This window comes from Equus asinus, chromosome 1 (genome assembly GCF_041296235.1).
Source record: "Equus asinus isolate D_3611 breed Donkey chromosome 1, EquAss-T2T_v2, whole genome shotgun sequence".
NCBI classification, from domain to species: Eukaryota; Metazoa; Chordata; class Mammalia; order Perissodactyla; family Equidae; genus Equus; species Equus asinus.
In genome coordinates, this window is record NC_091790.1 from 174,401,004 (window position 1) to 174,422,267 (window position 21,264).

Below are 21,264 nucleotides of genomic sequence, written 5' to 3' on the forward strand. Positions count from 1 at the left end.
AATACAACTATGAGCAACAACATGGAGGACCGCCACAATATATTAAGAAGCAAATCACAAAAAAGTACATACAATATGATTTCATCATGTAAAGTTCAAACATGTGCAACACTAAATATATAATTTAGGGATTCATACATAGGTAGTAAAACTATAAAGAAAAGCAGAGAAATGACTATTGCTAAAGACAGACTAGTGGTTACTTCCAGAAGGAAGGGTTTGTGAACAGCAGCAGGGGCACAGAGACGCATTCTGGAAGCTGGGAATATTCTATTTCTTGGCCTGGTCAGTGGTTAAATGGTTATCTTATTTAAAATTATTGATTAATCTGTAAATACAGGTAGCATGATTTTATAGATGTGTATTTCACAATCAAAAGGTCAAAACCCTTAAATGATGCTTAAATTTCACATAGGTCAAATATTCATAAAATGCAGACAGGACCTCAGAGAGATCAGCAGATCGCTCCTTCCTTTTTACAGATCTCAGGTTCAAGTGCTTTGGCTAAGGTTTCAGGAACGGTGGTAAGGAAGGACCAAACTCTAGGACTTCTGATCTTCTTTTAGTGGTCCTCCCACTAAAAACGGGAGGACTGAGCTGCCTATCAACCCAAAACGAAAGATGAAAAGTAAATGGAAGATGATTATTATATGTAGGAAAGGAATAAACCAGCGGACAAATGTATTGGAAACAGTGCCTGGCACTTACTAAGCACTCAGATGTTATCAATATCATTGTTAAAAAATATATATAGTACTTCCCACATACCAATGAATTAATAAAAAAATTAAAATCACTTTTTAATATTTTAGAAGATTATAAGATGCTCCGATCTTAGCCAAATTAACCTTGAAAAAAGAGATGAATTTAAAATACCTGAGAGTAATTTTATGAAGTACTCCACTTTTCATGAATACTCATAATAGTATATTATACTCCACTCTTCCTCCTTGTTACTATAGACACGATGCATTTTCACTTTCAAAAGAACTACTTAAATATTGTAAATGAATCTCCTCTGAGACTGAAATAGCTTTTCTGGATGCCAAGAAGCTTTAAAAATGAGAAGACCAGAAACAATAACAGCCACGTCTCAATTTAATTGTATTTGTGGGGGCTGTTCCACTAGTGTTGGGTGTATGCTGGCCCCCCTTCAACACAGCTATTTATTAAAGAGTGCTAAAATCTGATGCTTCTCAGGGTTCAAATGTTAGTTCCAAAATACATTTATTGTGGAACTACGATAAATATAGTTGGTTAAAACAACAACAGTAAACAAACCTTTTCTACTCAGTGATTAAAAAACAGACCAGGTTGGATGGTTTATGTATCTGCTTTTCTGCAACCAAGGACTAAAAGTCTCCAGTTTTCCTTGTGCTAAGTGTATGGCTAGTTCCTGTGGCCCTGAAACTTCCATGTCCAGCTAGAACATATCTGCAGGAACAAGTAATTGCATTGCAACAAATGTTTATCCAGTGTCCCCTCGCTGTATGTCCTGTGCTAAGTGCTATGGCATGCCGGAGGTGACTGATTCCAACTGGGGGGATGTGGCATTTTAAACTGGACCTATTACAAGGAATGGTATCTTAACAGACAGGTCAGGAGAAGGCTTTCTAGGTTTAAGAAACAGCAGAGGCAGAAGAATGGAGGTTGGGCAGGGCTCAGTCCTAGAAGGGACTAGGGCATCAAATCAAGGTCAGAATAGCTGAAAAGTGGCATGACGGTGAGCTCAAAGTTGATACACACCTCCAGTCAGGACTGGCTGGCAGCTTGGGGCAGAGCCACATCAGTGGAATGGGATAAAGTGACCACAGCTATGGGCAGCAGCAGTGGTAGGCTGTGTCCCCCTCCCTGGGCTGCACAGTAGGATCACCTGGGATCCATCCCCAGCGGTTCTGATTTAATTGGCCTGTGCTGGGCCTGGGACACTGGCATTTTATGTGCCGCCAGGGGTGAGACTTGCTGATATGAAGCCTCAGAACCCAGGCACAAATGAAAAGTAAAAGACCCAGAATGTCGTGTCAGGAGGGAGAAACTACCAGCTCTGAGAATCAGTGAGAGTCTTTAAGGAGGGGAATAAAGAGGATTTGACTCCTGCTTTGTGATCTCACTTTGATGCCAAGAGCTGACTGGAGAAGAAAGAAACAGAACACATCTATAAGCTCTTATTGGTAAGGTGAAGGCAAGAGGTAATGGGAGCCTCATCTAGGGCCAGGGCACAAAATGAGAAGGCATTTTGAGATGGAGTCTTTAACCTTAGTAGTTGCCTGTCTTGAGAGGGACAGAGAAGAAATATCAGAGACACTTCTGAAGGATCACCAGAGAAGGGGTTGTACAGTTAACGGAGGCAGTGAGCAAGAGTGCACTGGAGGTGGTGGTGGGGTGACGGGTTATGTTTCAGGCTCAATGTGTTTCATGAGTGAGGCATCCCTTCTGAGAAGTCCAGCAGATGGTGGGACATGAGGATGGCAGCAGCAAGCAGGATTCAGGTTGTGGTAAAATAAATGAGTTTACAGGAGTGCAGGAGGTCTCTTGGAAAGAGATAAACATTCTCCTGAGTCCACAAGCAAAGACTGCATTGCTAACGACTTAATTAATCCAATATTTAATGGACAGCTTGTGCACTAGACAAAAGAGGGTAGGGTTGCTGTTCATAACAGTTGGGTTGGGTTTCTACCTTATCTGTGTTTATCTTGGTTTCCTGTGAGGTGCCAATCAAGGGTCAAATAGACTGGGTTTCTTTGGTGAAAAGCTTTGTCTTCAACACCGCGGGCCTCATGTCCTCAATTTTTCAGTAACATCTACTTCTTCATCTGACCACAAGTTCAACATCCTTGAACAAGTTGGTTCAAAGGTAAGTTTTATTTCAGTTGAGAAAAGCATGTGTCTAGTTCAGCTTATTTAGCATAGTTTCCGTCTAATATATTAACCAACGACAGAAGCAGGAAGTCATTACAGTGTCCCGTCTGAAGGATTAACCAGCCTCTAATGAAGGTTTATGGAGACAAAAAGACACCACCCACCCCATCTTATAGCTGGAGATTCCCTTCGGCCTGTAGCCAAACATCAGCTATTCGGATTCCTTTTGCCTTATGCTACATCAAACCCCTATTTCTGAAACAAATCTGCTCTTTTTGTCCTTTTTTCCTTCCAACTTTATAGGCAATGTCAGCCCTGCTCCTCTTCTGCAGGTCGATAATCTTAATCAGACACCCTCTTGGCTGGGTGCGGGCCACACCCCAGTTTTGTACACTCTTGTCTTAAAAGTTCTGCATAGTTATTTGTAGACCAACACTCATTGGTTTAAAAATAATTACCACATCACACTTCTAGTTAAATCTAGACTTCTTTGTGTCTAAAGTGACCCCAAGTCCATAATCTCCCCCTTGGGGATGGAATGCAGCTCATCTTTTACACTGTCCACTTAAAGTAATGCTCTGAGGTTCTAGATGAGAAGGGGCAAACCTTCAAAGAGCCTCGAGTAATGCAGCTTCCAAGGAGGTGAACTCAGTTATGGAGACTCCAATGACCATATTCTTCCACTATTATTACAGTAATTCCATCTTCATTACTTCTACAAAGGAAAGTTCTCTCAGGAATTCATCGTATTATTTTAAAATACTCATCTAGTGTTTTATTTAAATTTTTTTTTTACTACTTACTGTCACATGTAATTTAAAAAAGTATCTGTCTTGCTAATATAACTGCATACCTTACACTGAGGCAAAATTTGACCCAATTCTAATATATGTTCACACCCTTCTTATAAAATAACAGAGCCATGTGATGTGACTGTCTTTCATGAAAGGCAATATGAAAAGGAAGATGAACAGTATTTTAAAATAAACACAAAATACCCCTTGCTAGCATAAGCGCTACGTCATTCTTTTTGAAGTGTTCTTCTGTTTTACATTCTTTTCTTCACTAGCACCATTTTAATCTCCATATAAGTTTTAGATTCTTAAGGCTAATTATTCAAAATGCATTTGCTACCCTTCCTTCTTGTATTTTTTGCTTGTACACTTCTTTTATTCATTCTTTGTGACTCTCTTCACTGGCTTTCTTCTGCAGAATCATCGAGAAGAATAAATAAGGTAATACAAGTGCTGTGCACAGTGGAAGATGAAAGTTCAACATTCTAACGCCAGCGCAATCCAAGTACAGTGATGCATTGCTTAATGACAGGGATTTGTTCTCAGAAATGTGTCGTCAGGCGACTTCATGACTGTGCGAACTTCACAGAGTGTACTTTCACACACTAGACGGCATAGCCTACTACACATCTAGGCTATAAGGTACTAATCCTAGGGGATCACCGTCATATACGTGGTCCACTGTTGACTGAAATGTCGTTATGCAGCACATTAACTGTACTTTAAATCTCTTTCTTTAAAGAAAATAAGGTTAAAAACCAGGAGTAAATGTAGAATATCTACAAATCAGAGTATTTCTCACTGTAGTAATGTAACCTGATCAATTTAATTTCTTGGTAGAAAAGCAGGAGAGTAACTGATAGACAATTCCTATACCTTCATTATTCCAAAATCTTCAATGAAACAGCTTAGAAACCCCTTTTCTCTCATCCAGATCTCTGCCTTCCCCACTTTGTCCTTTTCCATCATCTCTTGACCAAAAGAAAATTCCCTGCTATGTGCTTTCTGCACTACAAAAGAAGTGACACCACACCCATTGATGGATCTTTCCCTCTGGTTCACTCAAGATTCCCTTGCACTACTCAGAGGCCTCTGGTGTTCCCAGCTACTCTACTCAAAGTGAACATTCTCTATTATCTCTTCATTGGTTACCTGTCAATAGGAGTGGGTCTTACTGAGGTAATGATGGTGATAGTTGGACGGAGTTTCAGGAGATGACAATGGACAGCAGCAAGGGTAAGATCAGAGGCCAGATCAGAATGTTCTTGACCTAACATTCAGACAATTTTAGTTTTTACCCTGGAGCCAATGGAATATAATAGCAGGGAATAGTCAGGAGTAGTTTTATATTCTAGAGTGAGCCCTCTGGAAGCGTGGGAGGGCTTGTGGAGGGAGAGAGACCAGAGGAAACAAGAAGGGTTAGTGATGAGGCCTCTGGAGTCCCTTGAGCATGAAATGATAGGTGGTAGGGGGAATGGAGAGCAGACGGTGGAGATAAGATACAGGAAGTAGATTCTGCAGAACTCCAGAATGACTAGATGTGGGGAATAAGGCAAACCAAGGAATTTATGATAATGCTCAGGTTGCTAACTTGGGCAAATGCATTCAAAGTCTTAGCAGACGAATCTTGTGTTTGTGTCATACTTTTGTTATTAAAAAGAGAAAGAAGTTATTTGACATTTATAAATTACTGAGCCCAATACACAATAAAAGTCCTTTCATATTTGGAGATGATACACCATTTCCTCCATAAGAAAGTTGTTAGAACGGAGATGTTGGAGTCTATTGTTTGAAAACTTCATTTTTCAAATCCAATTCACTCTATCTTTATGCCCTATCATTGACTACTCCCTTCCCAGCTCCTGCATTCTCTAATCTTACTTCTTTCTACCACCACTGCAAGCATGTTCTCCTACTTGCTGACACCTGAATATCACTAACATTCCCTTTTTCTTTGCCCATGCTATTTCTTGTATTAGGAGACTCACTCACTCATTTATTGGCAATGAGTGTACAAGAAGAAATAGAAGAATAAGCCATCTAGGAGCTTATATAGCTTATTTACCCCTCAAGGAGCTCACAATACAACACGTGTGTGGGCCAAGGCTAAAGCCCAAATAATACCCTCACCACCCTTACCCACAGTTAGATGGGGCACAGAGGTATAAACAGCTCTACTGCTGTTCATCAGAGGGAGTTGTTATATCTGGAGGGATCAGAGAAGCCTTCGTTTGAGGTGTCCTTAAAGCATTTTAACAAGGGCTTTTTCTGTAGTTTCCAGAAGGGCAGAAAACATGTCTATTTTAATCAGTACTGTACGACACAGTACTTTGCATAGTGCCTGGCATGTTGTAGAGTGCCTGTGTGGGGTGAGGAGTTTGTGTGTTTACTCTATAATGCCAGATGAAAGTTGCAGCATGAACAAAGACATAGACAGTGGAAAAGCAAAGGACATGTGAGTAAGAAAAATCATATTCTTTTAGAGCTTAGTCATCTATTTACAAGAGGGTCAGATATTCCAAAGAAGATACAGAAGGACAGCATGTCCATGAAAAGATGCTCTACATCACCAGGATCTTGAAGAGATATCTGCACTTCCGTATTCATTGCAGCATTATTCACAATAGCCAAGACATGGAAACAACCTGTCTGTCAATGGATTAATGGATACAGAAAATGTGGTACATATACACGATGGAATATTATTCAGCCATGAGAATGAAGGAAACCCTGCCATTTGTGACAACATGGGTGGACCTTGTGGGCATGATGCTAAGCGAGATAAGTGAGATAGAAAAAGACAAACACTGTATGATCCCACTTACATGTGGAATCTGAAAATGCCAAACTCATAGAAACAGAGTGGAATGGTGGTTGGCAAGGGCTGGGGGAGAAATGGGGAGATGTTGGTCAAAGGCCACAAACTTTCAGTTATAAGATGAGTAAGTCCTGGGGACCTAATGCACAGCATGGAGACTATAGCAAACAATTCTGTATTATATACTTGAAAGTTGCTAGGACAGTAAACTTTAAATGTTCTCACCACAAGAAAGAAATGGTAATTCTAGGAGGTGATGGAGGTGTTAGCTAACGGTACAGTGGTAATCATTTTGCAATACGTAAGTGTATCAAATCAACACATTGTATACCTTGAACTTACATAATGTTATATCTCAACAAAAAATAAAATAAAAAAGGATCAGATGAGCAAATGAAGCGGATCAATGTCCTAGAATGCAAGGCCTTGAATGGCATCAACTTAGTTCAGTGGGCAATAGAGGGATGTGGGGAGCAGGAATCACAGAGAGCTTTTGATAAGGGGTCTGGTGGCTCGTGAAGGATGTTCAGGGAGGAGAAGCAGTAGGCAGAGCAGCCACTTACAGGAAAGTAGATGAGATGTCGAAAAAGGGGGCTTAAAGTAGAGCGGTACTAATGGGGATGGATGAAAAAGGTGCATTGAGACCAACTTGGCAGGACATGACTATGGACTGGCCATATATGGGACAGGGGTGAAGGGACCATAATAGTTGACAACATTGAAAGAACAAATCCCCAAAGTGTCATATACAAACCTGGATTTCTGGCTTCTTCCTCAAAGTCATAAGACCTTAGGACACTGGATCTACACCTCTGCCGGTAGCAAGCTGCTGGAACTGAGAGCAGCTGCCCTCAGGTAGATGGACACATGCCCCCCTCATTCCCCCAGCCCATCCAGCCTGTTTCACCCCTTAATGTGGCTTTTTGGCACTTGTGGGCATTTAGATTTTCAAGCTTGCCAATAAGACTTGAGTTCCAAGTGTGAGGGACCAAGACACGGGTGCCACTCACCAAATTGGGAAATTAAGAAGAGGAGCTCTTTTTAAGAAGATGCTCCCCAAAGACACAGAAGTGCTGAGTCGGTTACCTGTGCATCCTTTACGACCTTATTCACTACTCTCTGATTTTCTTAGCTAAGTTTAGAGCAGAATTCAGTCTTTAAGTGCTATCGACCCTGATAGGGTGAAAACAAAATATTTTAGTTTCTTACTTTGAGATGAAACAAGACTAAAAGTTGAAAAAAATGTAGAGGGCTTTTATTATATAACTAAGGGGAGAACTAGAAATTGTGGCACAGGTGAGTCTTTAAAGAGCAGTGGCTAGTGGTGATTAAGGTCAGGTTCAGGAGCCAGATTGCTTGGTTTGAGTACCACTCTGCTGGGTCCTCGCTGTGGGATATTTGGGCAGGGTACTTAACCTCTTGTCTCAAGTGTTTACATGCTTATAAATCAGTGTTTAGAACAGGACCTATCAGAGTCAGAGCTTAATAAATGTTAGCTATTACTGGTAACATCATCAGAGAAAACACCTTTCTGTAGCTTTCACTACTTTCTGGCCAAAGACTGACCTGAGTACTACAGCAACATTTAAATTCTGGTGGGATTTTCCTGTCCCCAAAATGTGCTTCTAGGTTTGTGGACTCCTCTTCCCAAACCTGCCCCTTAATTTTATTTCTTGATTTAGGAACTGCTGGTAATTTCTTCGTAAGCCTAGTCAGCAGCTATCCTAGCCACAAGATAGCTCCCTTGATCATGGCTCCAAAGATGAGAGGCACCCCTCCCCCTAAAAAAGAGATGTGAATTTGTATTTCAATTCATCCTTCACCCATTTTGCAACTGCCTCCCTCCTTTACCCCCTCCTCAGGGTCTCTATGGCTTTGAGCCCTTGGAGACTGGAGTCTGGTCCATTTCAGCTCTGTTTCACAGTCACGAGTTATGCTATGCTGTGCAGGGTTACACTAACTCTGCCTGTGGTAAAGCTTGGGGTTGGGGTGTTAAGCTCTGGAGCCTAAGATAGAAAATTCATGAAAATGTTATATTAAACATGTTTAATCATAGTTCTGCCACTATGTGGTTGTGGCAAGTTACTGAAACTCTCTATGCCTGTTTCCTTACCTTTCAAATGGAGAGAAGGATACCTATTTGCACAGGGCTATCTGAGATGAAATGAGCTAATTAACATGAGTAATGTGTTTAGCAAAGTGCCAGTCAACAGCATACCTACGGTTAGGTGGACAAAGTAGTTTGCTCCAAGTACTGCAATAAGTGGTGCTTTGGTTGTAGAGAATTTATGACTCATAATAAAATTTACTAAACACCAACTTGCCTTTTATTACCACCATGCAATTCTAAACAGCCTCAATGATATAATACTTTGTCCCGCTAGGGTAGACTGCTACTACCACCTCCGTACTTGGTATGCCTCTAGTGCCAGTTTATATTGAATGCTACAACAGATGATTTAGGAACAAAAGTTTAAAAAAATAAGAAAAGAAAATACAGGATGTGCAATAAATTCAATGATACATACATGAAAATATTTTTTTGCCAGTGTTCTCCTAGGTTCCCAATTTTCATCCCATAGCTGCTGAATAATTGAAAAGCTGACTTAAATTTATCCCCAGGCAACAAAGTTTATTTCCTTTTAATGGCATCATTGAAAGTGTGCCTTTCGGTTATCACAATTCAGTTTGCGGCAATTGTCTTACCGCTACTGATGAACAGGTCTACCAGCTGTTCCTTGGAGAAACCAGCATCCACTTCCGCTCTCACTATTTCACAGGAGAATCCGGCAGCCATTTGTCTGTGCTGAGATAAGGAAATAGAATGATTAGTTCTACACAATTTTGAATTTTCAAAGAGATGGGAGGTGTGCAAGTATCGATACCTTCATGCAGAGTGCAAGCTGATGTGCTATGTAGTCTTGCAAGCTTCCTTCTGGGCCGTGGAAAATGACATTATGATATTGCTCGACCTATTAATAAACCAAGAAGAGACCTTAGGTGAAAATGCTAAGAAGAGAAAAACAGGGACACACAAGTGTGAAATTCCCCTTCTGAGGTCCTCAGCCTCTCAAAAGATCAAAAATAATATTTTAGAGATCAACTTTATTCACTGGGCACTTGAAGTCTTTCATTTTAATGTGAAATACTGGCAAATATGGTATTTATATATTTATGTAGTATTTTATACAGTATTTATTTATTGCAAGAGCTGACATTTGATGAAAAAGCATCCTCTTTCTTCTCTGTTTTCTACAGTGAGGTTCAGTATGTAGCTGGGAACACAGTGCCTCGTGTACTTTGTCCCTCGCAGATGTTTTGTAGTTTTTTCTTTATTTTCCCTTGCAGATGCTCTTTAGACTGAATTTTTCCAACGCTTATTTTGCTTTTAAGTGGTTAAATAGCAAGTGATTTCATTAAGGAAATTTTGGAAAATACAAAGAAACATAAAAAAGAATAATAAAAATCACTGATAGTGTCAGCACCTAGAAGCAACCACTATAAATATTTTTGTTTCCTTCCAGCTTTTTTCTTTGCATAGTTGATGTGTGTGTGCACGTGTATGTATATTTATGTATTTTTTTAAGAAGGATACATAAGTGTAATCTTTTCACAGCTATCGTATATTGGAGAATATCTTTGTGTTGACATCTTATGTAAAAGACACTTTGATGAGTATAAAATTCTTGGATCAATTCTCTATATTATTCCATTATGGAATTCAGTGTTTCAAAGAAATCTGGGTAGAGACTGGTCACTTTTACTTTGTAAACTAGAAAATCTCCCGCCTGGATCTCTATAGGATTTACCTTTTCCTCCTGTATAAGGATGCTTCACCTGAGAACACATGGAGATTTAAGGTGCAGTGAGATGGAGAGCCAATGACCATCTACATAGAACAACGGCAGTGATGTCGAGGGGGAAGTCATCCTCCTACCTCCATCATCCCAGGGCTGAGCTCCCACTCCCAGCCCACATGCTCTCTTCTTAGAAAGGTCTTGCAGAAAAGAACATGAACAGGTGAAGTGTCAACCTAACCAGTATAGTTGATTTAGCTCATGTGTGAAGATTGAGTCATCTAGACTCAGAGAAATGTTAAACACGAAAGGGTCTGTTCTCTCTTTATAATTTGGAATGGGACAATGTAAAGACATATATATACATATATGTATCTTTGTGCTGTTGTTACTCTATTGTGCTCTGATGAAGCTGCCCCTTCGAGATCATAGGGGAAGGTCACATTCTTGAGGGTGTTTGGGGTGGACATCTGTGGAAACAGTGAATATGCCGCCCTTGGTCCATCATTACAGAAAAGAGGCTGATTCTGGGATATGAAAGGAAGGCTTGAGGGAAAGCTGTTAGCATGGAAGGAAGAGGGAAATTTTTCCTTACTGGGGCCTTTAAGACTTGAGCTTTGGCCTCCAAGGAGAACAAGACATGCTTGGAGGAACTCCAGGAACATGGAGGAAACCCAGGCTTGACCACCCCACTGGCTCTCAGACTGAGCCGAGGAGGGAAGTGGTCCTTTAAGGAACCCCTTGATGTGACTTGGGACTGGGTTTTAGGCTCTGAAGGACAACATATCTGGTAGCCACCAGTGATTTTCTCTGAATATGAGTACTATTCCACTACTGACAAGCCTTCAGGAAAAAAGGGAACAGTTCAATTCATGCCGGGGCTAGGCAGAAACAGGGAGAATGGTGTACTTGGAAGAAACATGACAGTGGCTGTAGCTACCCAAGGAATGTCAGCATCCTAAAGCCAGGAATGAACTCAGCAGGGGCTGGCCTGGGCTGTTTTCTGTGGTACTGGGGGTCTGGGAAACAAGCAATGACAGAGGTCTTGGTAAGAACCAAGACCAAACAGGGACTCCCCTGAAGACATAGCAGAGAGAATATCCTAGAAAGTTCAGCTGAGGTTCTGCTTCTAGGCAATGAGGCTATGGAGCCACAAGACTTTAGAGGTAAATTATTATTAAAGAAGAATTATTAAAGAATAACCTGTTTTCATTTCTATCTATGAGATGGGGAAACTTGGGGGGATATACAGATTGTACTCATAGTTACAAAATGTTGCCCAGATTTGTCTTGTTGTCGCCTTTTTCTGCTAATCTTAAACGGAACATTGTTAAGTCTTTTTGATACACTTAGACCTTTTTTTGGTTTAGGAAATTTTTCCTCCATTATGTTTTTGATAATTTCCCCTCTTCTAGTTCTATTTCTAAGGAACACCTATAATGTCTAAGTTCCCTTTCTGTTCTCTGTGAGTGTATCTGTCCCCTTCTCATAACCCTGTTCTACATTCTGGGAGAGCTCCTCAAGTAAGTCTTTCAGAACACTGAATAGAATATTCACTATTTCACTTTTGCTCTTTATTGTCTCAAGAAGAATTTTAATGACGTCATCGCACTTTTAGTTGCTCTTAGAGTTCCTTACCTCACCCATCTCGTTTCCAACACTTTTCCTTTTTAATCTAAGCCTGTGCTCTACCATGGCTTTCTTGCTGTGCTTTTGTAGTCCATCTGCCTATATTCTCTAGAGAATGAAAACAATTTTCCAAACTTTTTTTTGTTTTTTTCTAGGAATTTTTAAGGTATGTTCTTCCTCTGAGTTTTCAGAATGATAACTCCATTCTGTTTTGCAGTATTCTTCCATAGGTATAAAGTTAACTTGTTATTCGTATTATGTACTATGAAACCACAGGAAGAATTTTGCAGTCAAGCAAGATGTGCGGACCATGACTGGCTTCATTCTCCGTCTGCTAATTTTCCAGCTGAATCCCCGCCTTCAGTCATTTGGTGATGACAGGCTGGTGTCTATAGTTGCTAGTTAGACTCCAGGATGCAGCAATGGCTGCAGTGAGCTGAACCTCTGCTGTCCACCATGGACAAACTGCAGTCCCAGAAAGTAGGATGCTTCTGCACCCAACCCACTGAGCGTGCTTATATAACACACTTCCCAGATGCAGCACGCTCTCACCAAAGCCAAGAACTTCCTGCGCACGTATTTCTAGGAGCTTTCGTCTCTGAATGGATGTGGAAGGACCTGTATTGACAGTGGGCAGAGGAGACTATCATGGTGCTGCAAAAAGCCGAGACTATGCAGTAAAGGATATACACCCAATTTTCTAACTGGTGTCAATCTTGCTTTTTTGAATTGTTAGTAAGATGGTAAGAGAGAAATAAAAGTATTTCCTACCTAATTTCAAGTAGGCCTCAAATAAGTGTCCTAACACTCTCTTACCCCTAAAGGTAGTGGAAAATTTTTACAGATTCTTGCAAAGGGAGACCTCAGTTCTATTCTTCACTGTTATTGTGACTGTTGTGTGTTATTCACTGTTGTGAATAACACTTTCAAAAGTATTTTTGTGGGAAATTGTGTTAGGTGCTGCTAGCCAAGTGCAATTTTAAACCCAAAGTCTCGAGCTCTTCAAATCAATTCCAAACTGCCATGACTTATTGGGCAGAAATTCTCTCACAAGGAATGGATTGTTTCACACCGTGAAACAGGATACAGATTTTCAAGATTTACGGAATATTCTGCCCACAAGATTTTCAACTAGCATTGCAATTTAATCTCGCCTCACTCTGAAAACAAGAGTGTTCAATTCATTATAGCCATCCTATCAAACTCCCTACACTTTCTTAAGATTGATTTTGAAATCCTATAACAGCAAGAGACCCAGCTTCATAGATAAGCTGTCTTCAATTTCAACACCTCATTTGTCCTGATTGTAGGTTCTTATGAAGTACAGACAGGAAACACTCAATTTAAAATTTCATCGAAAAGGCCATTCACTAGCAGTAAGCATTTTGTGTTCACATAGTCTAATATCCTTTCTGGAATAAGGTAAAATATAAATAAATAAGCGAATTAATAAAGAGAAAAAAATGTACAAAATTCCAGTTCATACATTGTAATGCACATATTCCATTAGTAGGTTTCTCTTCATTTCTCATCATTTAACCGGTATTGTTAAATTTTGTTAATGGTATTTTGTTGTATCTTGTCAAATGATATAGCTGCGTTCGTTATGATTTAAGATCTGAAGAAAAAAATTAACTTAATTACTTAGAGACTGTTACTCTACTGAGACTGGTGCAAACATGGAAAGCTTTACCAAGAAAATATATCTGTTCTAATGTTACCGTGTTACATTTCTCCAAATAGCAGGATCTGAGGTATAATAAATACACATGCTCCATGCTTCCAGCAGAGGGCTCTAAAGATAGACAGATAGACAGATGGGCAGCCAGATTTTGGGGCGTGGGGTGGGGAGGGGGTTAAATATTTTAATTGTGTTGAAAGCAGATCTGTTCTTTGAAAATGAAAATCAAACTCAACTTCTAAAAGGTGAATTGTAGTCACCAGAATTATCCCCTAAGCATACGTTTGCAGTGTGACATTTTTGCTCATTAGTAAAGGGACACTGGCCTTATTATCACAATTGGTACCAAACCCTTTTATTTTTGTGTTTTCACAGCCTATTCAGGAAGCTCTTATCACATGTCAATTAGTGCTTTGTGAGGCAAACGAACTCTGGATTAAATGGAAACAATGACCTCCACAAAGGCCCATCCATCCCTTTATTTTTTTCCCCCAGTGCTTTTCTGCAGAACAGAGTTTACTAGAGGGGCTCCAGTCTCCACTATGGTCAATGCGGCACCTGTGGTGTGTTTTAAGACTCCTGGCATTATTTTAAAGCAATTATACCTCAACTTTTGTTCGGAGTTTCAACTTGTCAGAGTCTGAGGGAAAGCTTCTACTGTCCAGGGATGGTTTTAGTCTAGGTCGTGCAGAGATGCTGAACTCAAAAAAGAATGAAAAATAAAGGTCTTTACTGAGCCAATGTAATGGGGATGGCTATAGCTTCAAGTGTCAAGCTTTATAGCTAGGAGTTTCATTCTGACCTCTTCTAACACTCAGTTTTAAAGAACTAATTTATTTATGACTTTAGAGCCACAAACAACAGTTACTGTCAATTTATTCATATAAAATCCTCCCAAACAATATTGGCACATCCAGCATCAAGGCTACAAAAAACTCGAGTCCTTCATTGTTAGGCAGGGTTTTAACCAGCTGCTCTTTATAGAATAAGAGAACAATGGGAATTCAAGAGAAATGATAGTTCACACACAGGGAGATGCGCACACTATATGTTTTTAAAAATTAGCTTACTAAAACTGTAAAAGCCCAAATCAGGCTAGGTTACCAACCTCAAACGAAGACAGGCCTTCATTTATTAACAGAGACATAATAATTTGCGCATTGTAGCTATTTAAAAAAAAAAACAACTATAGTATAGAACTCTTGTTCATAACTGCTCTTTTGTCACTTAGGCTCTAGCACTCAGGAAATCTTCCTGCTCCAGACCTCTGGGCCGATGCTCGCCCCACTGCCCAGAATCTTCTTCCACTATTGCCATGGAAGCCAAAGGACTCATTGGGATTGGAGCCACCTCTTCCTCACAGCAGGGACCTGGCCTCTTCCTTCCACTAGGACCTGACTCAGCCTTACTCCTCCCTGCCCTGAAAAAGATCAGGCTAGAACGGGTCATGTGCTAAGGGGATTGACAGGGCTTTGTGGTCTTTCTTAGATACACAACCATCCTTTACAACATTGTTTTTATGGGAATGTAGTAAACTTATTTTGGAATGTACAAAGAATAAGTAGACTCTCCTAGTCAAGATTCTTTTTTTCTTTTTGGAGGAAGATTAGCCCTGAGCTAACATTTGTGCCCATCTTCCTTTATTTTATATGTGGGATGCCTGCCACAGCATGGCTTCCTAAGCAGGGCACAGGTCCACACCCGGGATCCAAACCAGCGAACCCTGGGCCGCGGAAAGCACAATGTGCGAACTTAATCGCTATGCCACAGGGCTGGCCCCTCTCCTAGTCAAGATTTTTGATGATTAGCATGGCACATATCTAACAGGTGGTGGAAACGTAAGAATTGTGTCCTAGGGAATTCAGAGTCCCGTATTTTAAAGTAGGGCTCAGATGAGAATGATCTATTCCAGTATTTTTCTAACATAATAATTATTCATAGTCACTGAAGTATTAAAATACAAGATTAGAAATAAGCTAATAAAATTTCAAGTGGTTAAGAAAAAAGTTTGAGTAAATGCACAAAATTCAACCATGATAATAAATTATTAGTGATTCAAAACTCAATTAAGTTAAATGTTTCCTTATTAACTCAAGGATGGAGATTTAAAATTGACTTGTGTCATTTTAACTCCAATGAAAGTATTTGAAAATAACGTCATTAAAAAAAACAGAAACAAAAGCCTGATTTAAAATTTTCACTCCATGTGGTTTTCTTCATGAGGGCTTTAATACATGCATTTTATAAAATAGATTTACACATATATTAAAAACTGGTTACTGAAATCCTTTCTTAACCAACAGGCTAATAACTACAGTCATGCGTCACTTAACAACAGGGATGTGTTCTGAGAAATGTGTCATCAGGCGATTTTGTCATTGTGTGAACATCATAGAGAGCACTTACACAAACCTAGATGGTATAGCCTACCACACACCTAGGCTACATGGTACTAATCTTATGGGACCACCGTCATATACGTGGCCCATTGTTGACTGAAACGTTGTTATGTAGAGCATGAGTGTAGTATTAAGTATGATTACATGCATGAGAATGGAAGATAGCCCAGGTTCAATTCCTGAGGTTTCACCCCTTACTCGCTGAGGACCCTGGGCAAATTACTTTGTCTTGGTTTATTTACCTGTAAAATGGGAGCAACTGGTATAAGTACCTACCTCATAGAATAATTAAATGAGACAACTGATATACTTAGAACAGAGGTTGGCATATAACAAATAATAAAATTCAGATAATACTAGGTTTGCATATCTATGGGACAGATTTCCAACAATTCAAAGACATATCAGCGTGCCTACAGTTACTGTGCCACTGGGCAGATATGTCACTCTCTGGCTTAAATCCTTACACTGACTTCCTATCGTACTTGTAATAAAATTCAAAGTCCATGCCATGGTCCTGCATGATCCAGCTCCCGGTCACTTCTCTGACCTCATCAACAGCCTAGACACCTTTGTACCTGCTGTTACCTCTGCTTCAAACACCCTCCATAAGGTTACTGCTTTCACTTCATTTGGTTTTTTGTTTACATGTCACTACAGAAAGGTCTTTCCTATCAACTCCATCCCAAAGCTCTTTCTGGCATCTCATCCACCAGCTCTTTAACTCCTTATCTGCTTTATTTTTCTTTCTACTTGTAATCAGTGCTAGCCATCACATTATGTATTTATTAATTGGCTTTTGATCGTCTTTGCCCACTAGAAAGCAAGCTCCATCACTGAAGGAATGCATCTTACACAGAGCTATATCCTAAGTTTCTAGAACATTGCCTGCATTTAAGGAGGCTCTCAATAGTTGTCAAACAACTGAATTAAACAACTAAACAGGACACAAAAATGCATAACATATGGTCTAACTCCTTAAGGAGTTTATAATCTTGTCTGGAAGAAGAAACACTGACAACCATTATAATATATTATTATCTCAGTCACTTTAAGTTTTGAAGTGATTGCTAAAATGAGTGAGACGTTTTTATTATCTTTATCCAAGAGTTAATTCTGAGCTTAAAAAAGTCCTTTGTGTATGCTCATTAAATTGAGAATAGAACTAACAACGTTGTTAATTTAGTCTCTGGTTTGTCGGTCATTGTTAGTCAAACTAAGTCTTATCCATTAGGAGGCACCCACAGAAGTGTACTTGGAATACGCTATATACAATGTGACTAGAAGACATTTCCTTTGACAGATTTACTCAGTCAAGGCTAATGTGCAGCTGTAATTCATTTGCATTGCCTTTCTATTCATGTTATCATCTAAACAGGTGAATGAAAAGCACTGAGCCAGAACCTTGCCTGACGCAGAGCTGAGAACGGAGACGGGAGAGAAGTGGTTCTACAGCTGACTCTGCTGACAGCCCTGAGGCTCACATTCCTGAGAACCAGTTGGTCACACAACTTCAACCTTCATTTAAGCAAATCTCCTTATATGTAACCTCAGGCTTACTTTGATGTATTAGGGAGAGGAGACCAAATAGCAAGGAAAAAAGTGAAAGTATCAGATTTAGAAGACACCATCTCTCCTAAATCGTAAGGTTTTTGAAGGTTTCTGTGCTCCTGTGGTTGCTTTTACAAAGGTCAGTCCCAACTCTGAGCCTAGCTAAGGTCAAGGGAATAGTTTTGAATACCTCTTTTCATCAGGAACAAAGACATCAATTCACAGTCAATAGAACAACTTTTGTAAAGGGTAATAGTCAAACCCACTCATTTTTTAAAAGGCTTTCCAAATTAAGGCAGCAAGCAAGATGACTGTTTACTTAATGTTTTAGATCATCAATATTAGTTTTAGATAGCTCTCAAACACACAGACACACATGTGTATCAATCCTGCACAATCCTGGCGTTATCACTCCCGAGCTATGTGGACTCGCAGCTGTTTTACCTCTCTGCTTCAGTTTCCTCATCTATAAAACGGGTGATATTATGTACCTCATAGGGATGTTTTGAGGAGTTAATAAATGTGTATCAGCACTTTGCATATTGCCTGGAGTGTAGTAAGTACAGTCATGTGTCACTTAACGACATGAGTACATTCTAAGAAACGCATCATTAGGCAATTTCGCTAACATCACAGAGTGTACTTACACAAACCTAGATGGTACAGCCTGCTACACCCCCGGGCTATATGTCACTAATCTTATGGGGCCACTGTCATATATGCGGTTCGTCATTGACCAAAATGCCATTATGTGGTGCATGACTGTACTGGACAAATACAAAGCAGTAAGTTCATCCATTTTGTAACCAGAACTTGTGACTTTCTCTTGATAATAACACTCTCATTCTTCCTTTTAGTAACGGAACTGTCTAGTATTAGCTGGGTGCACAGTTGTTCAGCAAAAGACAACACCTTCCAGCTAGGCATGAACATCTGAATTCTGGTCCATGGGATACGGGTAGGAATGATGTGTGCAACTCCTCTGAAAGGAATGGCTTTGCCCTCCAGGCTTTCTTCCCTCAGGCTAGAACCTGGGTGTGGAAGAGGTGACTCTTTGAGCAATCCCACACAAACAACACCCTGGGGCATGGTGGCGTGCTGAGAGAGAAGCTGCTGAGATCCTGCAGGGGTCACCCTGTCCCTTCACCCTCCTTGAATCTCTCACCTGCTGGGACTTAGATGTTGGAGAAAAATAGATCTCTATCTTGTTTAAGCTATAATTGGTTGGTTTCTGTTAAAGTGGCCAAATCAATATTCTAACTAAAGCTAGCATATTTACTCAATTTTAAATTATGAAAGTTTATATCAAGGTATTGTGATATTTATAGCTATGCTCTTCCTTCTTGACCAGTTATTTGACGCTAAGTCCTTGTTAGCGAAGACAACCTCCTCCTGCCCAAATTAAAACACTTCACAAGTCACAGGTAGTCTCTGGGTCCAGGCAATGGACACCTGGATGACTGTGGCGGAAATCCATAACTAAATGACCAGCAGCCTTCCAGGGAGGGGGCTGTTGAGGAAGGTCATGGGGTCAGAGCACAGGGCACAGGGTGAGTTGGGGCTCACACTCTTCTAAACATACATATGGGCTACCCAAAATTCCAGTGTCAGGGATGGGAGTATAAGACTCCAGTCAGCAGCGTCCACCTACCAGCCTGAGGTAGTTCTGCAGCATCTGAAGAGGAATCATAGACGTGTAAGTCACACTACTGAGGCAGCCTTCTTGAGGACCTGTAAGAAAAAAGTACACAGAAGGAAAATTGGCTCTTCCTTGTTAAATATAAATGATCAAAACACAACAGAATCTATCATAAAAGATGCAATATATCTGTTCACTTACGTAGGCAGAGCTGATACTTGGCCAAAAAGCACCAGTGTGCCTTTACCATTGTGAAAATATTCTAACACTTTGTACTGGCTGGTAAACAGCCACTGTTGCCGGCCTCCTAAGAGCTCCCCAGCTGCTGCATCCTCCCCCCAGGAAGCCCACCTCCCAGCAATCACAGCCAGGCCTCCAGGTCCCAGCTCCAACACTGCAGCCGGTATCTGCTCTGAGAGCTGGATTCAATATTTTACTGTTTATAAGCAAATGTTATCAGAGACAATACCAATCTTTAGAAAGTTCTAGCCTTAGCCAGCATTAATGCACGGGTCTGGAGTCTCTCTTTAGATCTATTCCCCAACTTTCCCTCCAATTCTGCCACTCTCTCAATATACTGTTTGGGCATAAAGGAATTTTCTGGAATGGTCTCACACTTTTTTCTCCCCCAGACTACAATAAGTACAAACAACAAAATAAAACTTTATTAGCTGAAACTGAATTTTTAAAGACTCCATTCCCAAGTATGGGAAATAAACGATGAAATCAGTAGCCTTTTAGAGTCAAGAGCTGAGAAACTGACAATTGCTACATCACTTACTAGCTGTAGGACCTTAGACAAGAAAATCAATCTCTCTGAGCCTCAATTTCCTTATATATAAAATGAGGGTAAACAGAAACACAGATTTCATTGGGTTGTTCTGAGGATTGAATGAATTTATACTTGTGCTGTAAACAACAGGGCCTAGCACACAGTAGGTGCTCACAAACCGTGAACTTGTCCCATTATAATAATATGGATCATACACTGTACTTGACAGTCACAAAAGACATTTCTGTTAACATGGTCTCTGTCACTCTCTCATCAACGTGTAAGTTTGGCCTCTGGCTTGTTCCTACTGAGATGCAATCAGAAATGCAGCAATCAATGGTCAGGACACACCTCACAACAGGTGTCAGGAGCATGGCTTTTGATTCTTCCTCTCCTTAATTAAACATTTCAAAAAACATCTAATGACTTAGTTTAGGGGGAGTCACACTCACATGTGCATGACCAGAGGATGCAGGACAAAAACCATGCAGATTTCAGAACTGGTACCGAGAAACAATCATGAAGCAAACCCTTTACCATCATTACCTCAGTCTGGAATACCTTTACCTGACAAAAGCACGGTGATCTGCTCGGCTTTATTCTTCCTCATGAAGTCCCATGGGGACTGGGTGAAATTCTGACCTGCTGACCACGGCACATTTCCTAGTTGAGAAAAATAAAATGAAAAGTCAAGAGACGCTTAAAAGTAATTTTTTTAATACGGGTCAAGGTACAATTTCCTCTGTGAGAACCCTAAGGAATCCAGAGTTTAAACTGCCAAAGGCATGCACAGAACATGTAAAGGGTCCCACAAGGGGTTAACTCCCCAATACAATTTTTGTTGAAGGTCAAGAGGAGACCTTCAAACTATGGGCTTTTCCAAAGCCTCCATAGGAGAGATTAAGAGAGAAACCTAGAGAGTGAAAATACAACTAAATATTTCTAGGGTTAAGTTTTCAAGAACAAAGCTGATCACAACCTTTCATGGTTCTTCCAGTGCCTGCTTCACAAAGCCCAAGCACTGTGGATGGGACAACAGGCCCTTGGTGCTCTGGTCCCTGCCCCCATTTCCAACAAATTTTTAGATTCAAGAAAAAACAGGTAATTTCAGGGGCTTAGAATAAAGCAAGCCTTCTCACAGTCTGGGCCCTCTGCTCACTCTTGCTCAGAAAGGGCCCCACTTCACAGGTGTCTACTCAAGGGAGGGATTAGTGATAAGTACTTGTTCCATCTCTTCCCTTCCACAGGTCAATTCTTAAATACTTATTTCAGCACAGCCCCAACACACATGCATACCCCTCCTATAATTCTCTGCTTTTCTACTG

At 40.3% G+C, this 21,264-nt stretch overlaps 1 protein-coding gene across 7 annotated transcripts in view; it reads right to left on the reverse strand.

Annotated features, from left to right (window-relative positions):
* The window catches only part of CTTNBP2 (cortactin binding protein 2), a 153,252-nt gene that overhangs the window by 20,183 nt on the left and 111,805 nt on the right, over positions 1–21,264 (reverse strand). For all 7 annotated transcript variants that reach the window (XR_011504125.1, XM_014838473.3, XM_070512386.1 and 4 more), the window contains 4 exons: positions 20,507–20,602; positions 19,180–19,259; positions 9,357–9,443; positions 9,178–9,277 (listed from right to left, as the gene is read on the reverse strand). Coding sequence is in view for 6 of the 7 variants with exons in the window: in XM_014838473.3 (XP_014693959.3) it covers positions 9,178–9,277; positions 9,357–9,443; positions 19,180–19,259; positions 20,507–20,602 (363 nt within the window). In the remaining variant the exon portion in view is untranslated. The remainder of the gene's footprint in view (positions 1–9,177; positions 9,278–9,356; positions 9,444–19,179; positions 19,260–20,506; positions 20,603–21,264) is intronic.